The sequence below is a fragment of the Poecilia latipinna genome, unplaced genomic scaffold, assembly GCF_001443285.1.
Source record: "Poecilia latipinna isolate Pla-1442-1.1 unplaced genomic scaffold, P_latipinna-1.0 Scaffold2202, whole genome shotgun sequence".
NCBI classification, from domain to species: Eukaryota; Metazoa; Chordata; class Actinopteri; order Cyprinodontiformes; family Poeciliidae; genus Poecilia; species Poecilia latipinna.
In genome coordinates this window covers 28,121-34,109 of record NW_015114818.1, presented here as the reverse complement: position 1 = coordinate 34,109, position 5,989 = coordinate 28,121, and the positions used below count along the sequence as shown (strand labels likewise).

The window sequence follows — 5,989 nt, the reverse complement described above, 5'->3', positions numbered from 1 at the left end:
GAGCTCAGAGGATGAAAGAGACCACCCATGGAGGGTGAGAGGGGAATTTTTTTTTTTTTTTTTTATGTATATATACACACTTCTCTACACTTCTCATGTAATCATCCACAGGCTTAGCTTTGAATTTAGCAGTCAGTTAGCCATCTATGTCATTAGCAGTATGATTAGCAATTTCTAAAGACTTGCACAGTGCGATTAAGTCTCAAATTGTAACTAATCTAATTTTCTTTTCAGTTCGTCTTTAAGTTAATTTTCTGTTACTCCTTCCCTTTTACATTACCCATTTTCAGCTGCAGGTGCGTGATCAGCAGTCTTTGTAACTTTAGCTTTCCTTTAGATATCTGCACCATTAGTAGCGCAATTATAATTTCTTAGTATTTTTAGCTTTAGTATTTTGATTATGTGCTTGACTTCTTCTTAAGCTTTGTATTCTGTCTATGTGTTATGTTATTTTTACTTTGTGAGAGATGTTTAGCAAATGCTTTAGCCTCACTGTAATTTTAGGAACGCAGTTAGATGCATTTTAAATGTAGCCTTCAGAGTGCTGCCTACAACTTTTGCTATTTGAGAAGGTATTTATTTAATGATGTAAGAAATGTAATTTTCATTTGTTGGGGAATTTTGTTTTCTGTTTACTTTCTTTTAGCTCTTGCTTCGGCATTAGCCATTCACTACTTTTGCTGTATTGTTAGCTGTTAGCTACCTTTTTTAAAAATTACTTGGGTAATGTCATCAGCAAGTCTGAATGCTTGACTACTTCTTCAGCTACATAGTTTATGTGTTACTTTTGTACTTCTATTTATTACTTTGTGCTGTGCTTTAGCTTTGTTATTACCCAGTGTGGCATTAGTATGTAGTTAGCAGTCTTTATAGCTTTAGCTTTCAGTTAACCTACAACCTACCACCTTAGCAGTTTGATTAGAGATTTATTAAATGATTTGTCTCCAGGTTAACACTATACCTGTATTGTTTTTAGATATTGCCGTGTTTTTTGATTGTTGACTGGTATGCTTTAGCTTTGTCTCTAGCCATACCTAACTTTAGCCATACCTAACTTTAGCAGAGTAATTTCTTTAGTATATTTAACTATTTAACTTCTTATGACTGTATTGGCTGTATATATATATATATATATATATATATATATATATATATATATATATATCATTATAATATCATTAGTATTATCACTAGATGCTTTGCTAGCATTTAAGCTGCTTAGTTTTTGTTTTTTCATTTTGTGTACTTTATAACTTCAATTTTCAATTTTCTGTTTTTTTGTCAACCATGGTTGGAAGATATGATTTTTAAAAATTAAATTTATGGTTAAATTTCGGTTGTCCTCTATGGCCCACTAAACTATGAGAGTCTCCACGTGATATAATCTCTAATACATAGTTGGTTTCTTTCTAGGTGAGTTTAGCGTATGCCTACGAAACGAAAGATGCGCTGTGTCTCGTGCTGACCTTGATGAACGGCGGAGACCTCAAGTTTCACATCTACCACATGGGAGAGGCAGGCTTTGATGAGAGGAGAGCCGTGTTTTATGCTGCAGAGATCTGCTGTGGTCTGGAGGACCTGCACCGAGAGCGGATCGTCTACAGGTAAGCTCCTTTAAAAACTAAAACCAACTTCATCTTATTCATTCAGCCTCTCTCTGACTCTGTGGATGCATTTTTTTCATTCTGTCACTCAGGGATCTGAAGCCAGAAAACATCCTGCTAGATGACCATGGTGAGTTATATACTGTGATAGACTAACAGAGAGCAACACACCATGTAAATTGATATGTAATCCACTGATAAAGATGCTAAACTTTATTTTTATACTTCTTAAAATGGAGACTTCACCTTTTTCAGATAACTTTAATGGGTTTTAATGGGCAGAAATAAGTCCTAAAAAGTAATAGTTTTGAGGTTATATCAGCAAATACAAACTTTTTTTGCAATAGTTATCTATATTAAAAAAATATTTAAAAATTTGTAAGATTTGTAAGATTCATTCATAAACCAATTTCTTCTTTGAACAAAAATGGTTCAAATTAATTTAAGACAAAATGTCTATAATTTTTTGCATTTGCCGTTTTTGAATATAAACAAGCCTATTTCACTTTTAATTAACTACTCTAAAGCAAGTTTCTTACATGGTAACTTTTCCTGGAATACTTATCTTGCACATTATTTTTAATGCTAGATGACTTTGAAATACATTTTCTGCTGTCGAACAGCAGAGGGCGATGTGATTCTATCAACACTGATGTGAAATCTAATATTGAAAATGAAATTTAGAGAAGTGTCTGTTTTGACAAACATAAAAACAAGAAATATCTTTCCCTCTGGGTCAGACATTAGTTTATGTGATTAAAATAAGTGCTGTTTTCATTTAAATATTAAATTATGTGAATTATACCACAAACATAGGAACAAATTACTCCAGATACAGCACAGAGTTATAGTTCAGATAATAAACCCAGGCTTAAAAAGGAAAAAAAGTATTACTGCAATTATTATTTTGAGAACACTTGCCTAAGTCAGTGTCTATGTCCTGTATGTCTCCTTGTTTTTGTCTTCAGGTCATATCAGAATATCAGACCTGGGTCTGGCTATCCGTGTGCCAGACGGAGAAACCATCAAGGGCCGGGTGGGGACAGTTGGATACATGGGTGAGTATGTTTACTCGTGTACTTTCTGCTTCATTTTATTTGTTGAGTACGCAACACATTTTGAATTATGTCTCTTTGCGAAAACCTATCGATTTTTTCCAAATTTTCATATTCAGAAAGCAAAATTACTTATTTATTTTTTGATATTTATCCAAGATACAGCAACCTCAACACTTCCAAGCATCATTTCGAAAAGAATATCTTCAGTTGTTGTACCAATATCAAAATTTTTTGAAAAGTCCAACTTTTATTTTGAATACAGGTAGACCTGTCACAATAAGCAGTAAATTAATTAATCGCACGATAAATTAAAATAAGCTCAATAATTTCCATTTGCATCATTGTCTATATCTGTCAGACTCTTCTCAAGCTTTTTCTTTTTTTTTTTATATTTGTTTATCAGGAGATCATACATACACTAATATTACATACATTTTGCAAAACTTACATGATTTCTCCGATTTTTTTTTCCCCGTAGCGAACATAAATCACCGTACTAACATAACAAAAACAAGACAAAATAAGTATAAATACATAAAAAAGAATACATTAACAAAAAATAAAATCAAAAAAAGGGGGAGAGGGGATTTTACGGCATTGAGAAGCTAAAAGGCAACAATATTCTACCCATTTATTCTGTAAATTTTAGTCACATGACATGATGAGTCAGTCACATCAATCTATGCATTATAAAGGCAGAGATTTTATGTATGTCACAAAAGGTGCCCACTTGCGAGTAAATTTTGCTGAACTACCTTTCACTGTTAATAAAATTTTTTCTATCTTTAAGCATGAGCTTACAGTATTAAGCTATTGTGAAGTAGATGGAGGTGTAGGAGATTTCCAGCAGAGTAAAATGCAGCACCTGGCAAGGAGAGAACAGAAAGCCAAGACCTCCCCCTGTAGGGGTGACAGATTAAGTGAGGTCCCTGGAACTCCAAAAATGACAATTAGTGCATCGCTTTGGATCTGGATTCCAAAAACCCCTGAGAGTATGGAAAAGTATGGAAATAGTTCCAAAATTTTTGTAAGCTCGGGCAAAAGAAAAACATATGACTTAAGTTGCAGGGAGAGGTCTGGCATCTGTCACACTGGACCAAAATCGAAGGAAAAATTTTAGATAGACGGGATTTTGAGAAGTGGACTCTGTTTATCACTTTAAACTGTACAAGCTGTAATCTGGCACATGGTGTGCTTTGGCGTATGCTGAGAATAACTTTATCCCACCATGAATCAGACAGTTCAACACCCAATTCACGTTCCCAAAGAGTTCTGGTTTTACCCGATGAATCGGGCTCAATTGCCATAAGCTTTCCATATATATTAGAAAGGGGTGATTTCAGATTGAGTTTCAAAACTAGAAGGTCGACCCATGGTGGGTCAATAGGAAGAGTTGGAAAATTTGGGAACAACGAAGAAACACAATGTCTAATTTGGAAATAGAGAAACAGATGAGAAGTAGGTATGTTAAATTTTGAGGACAACTCTGAAAAACTAAGAAATAGACCTTCTTTGTAGAGATCTCTCATTGGACAAATGCCTCTCTCATGCCAAATTCTTTAGCCAACATTAGTGGTTGCAGGAGAAAATATATGATTTTTTAATAACGGCATTTTATTAGAGAGAGACATAAATTTAAAATGGGACCTAAATTGTGACCAGATCTTAAGTGTAGAGAGCACTATAGGATTTGTAGTAACAGAGGATAGTTTAATTGGTAGTAATGAATAGATAATTGAAGCAGGTGAAAAAGATGTAGAAATCGATTGAATTTCAAGTTTACACCAGATCAGATTAGGTGAATTTAGTCAATAAATCAATTTATGAATATGTGAAGATCAGTAATACATTGCAAAATTGGGTAAGGAAAGACCACCACTTGTGGTGAACTGTTGCAATAGAGAAAGCCTCAGTCTGGGGGCCTTTCTGCTCCACAAAAAGGAAGAAACCTTCTGATCCAGGGACTTAAATTCTCAAGCTTTTTCGCGTTACTGCAGCTTTAGCAGTTTTCCTCCTCATGTCATTCAGCCCCGGAGGTGGTCATGAACGAGCGGTACACCTTTAGCCCCGATTGGTGGGCGCTGGGCTGCCTGCTGTATGAGATGATCGAGGGCCAGTCGCCTTTTCAGCAGAGGAAGAAGAAGATCAAAAGGGAGGAAGTGGAGCGGCTGGTCAAGGAGGTGCAAGAGGAATACTCCAATAAGTTCTCTGAAGAGGCCAGGTCCATCTGTAAAATGGTAAGATTTTCATTTTCCCTTCATTTCACTTTATTACTTCTATTCGGGACTCTACTAATGATCCTCTTAATTGTAAAGCTAAGATTTCAGGCTTTTATTTTGAAAAGTGTTTTTTATGTTTAGTACACATACGCAGACTTTTTGAAATGTTTGATTGTGTAAACTCCTCAGCTGCTGGCCAAAGATCCCACAAAGAGGCTGGGCTCCCTTGGGGGCGGGGCCTCTGAGGTCAAAGGTCACCCAATCTTCCGCCCCATCAACTTCAAACGGCTGGAGGCCGGCATGCTACAACCACCCTTCATTCCTGATGTAAGTCCATCAGAATTACTGAAAATATTTGCAGCAGGAAAATATAAAGTTGTTCTGAATGAAGGTTTTTGTTTTTTTTCTTTAACTTTGATCAATGGTTTCACTCAGTTTCAGGAGAGTATCTTTAATTAATGTTACTAATTAACATATTGAACAAGTAATTGATGTCCTTGTATTCCAATACGAGACTTTCAGAACCATTGGGCTCAAAAGTGCCGAGTTGCTACTATTGGCAAGGTATCTGATTGGATCACCTTCTTTAGGACAAGTAGGATTTACCTGTCCCAACAAGCATTTGGAATATGAAAAACATAATGTTTAACAATCATTAGTAAATTTCATATCAGTCTGAATCTTTGAATAGTGTGGGGTAGAATAAAACCTTTGATTGTATATAATTCTCTTCTGACATCTATTTCTTTTCACAGACCTATACTGTGTTTTGAGTCTATTTTACTTTTTCTTAATTTCACTTTGCAGCATTTTCTCCAAGATTTCTGTAATATTTTGAAGATTTTTTTTTTACAAGTAAAGATAATTTTTCTCAGACATTTAATAGTATTGAAACTTAAAACTTCAAAGTACGATGATTCTAAAGTGACACTTTCCAGCTCTTCTTGAGGAATATAAGGTCATGTTCACAAGGCAGATAAATCCGCTTTTGTTTTGCTCATATCAGATCCATATGTGATTTTTCCACAGCAGTTTGAACAGCCCAGTATCTGTACTTTGCTTAAGTAGATTTAATAATGTATCTGTACTTTACTTAAGTAGATTTAAT

At 34.9% G+C, this 5,989-nt stretch overlaps 1 protein-coding gene across 1 annotated transcript in view; it reads left to right on the top strand.

The window, feature by feature from the left end:
• Nucleotides 1–5,989, top strand: part of LOC106936718 (G protein-coupled receptor kinase 6) — an 87,210-nt gene that overhangs the window by 63,036 nt on the left and 18,185 nt on the right. The window contains exons 9-13 of the mRNA XM_015017898.1: nt 1,414–1,604; nt 1,697–1,734; nt 2,573–2,662; nt 4,691–4,899; nt 5,071–5,208. Of these exons, the coding sequence (XP_014873384.1) occupies nt 1,414–1,604; nt 1,697–1,734; nt 2,573–2,662; nt 4,691–4,899; nt 5,071–5,208 (666 nt within the window). The remainder of the gene's footprint in view (nt 1–1,413; nt 1,605–1,696; nt 1,735–2,572; nt 2,663–4,690; nt 4,900–5,070; nt 5,209–5,989) is intronic.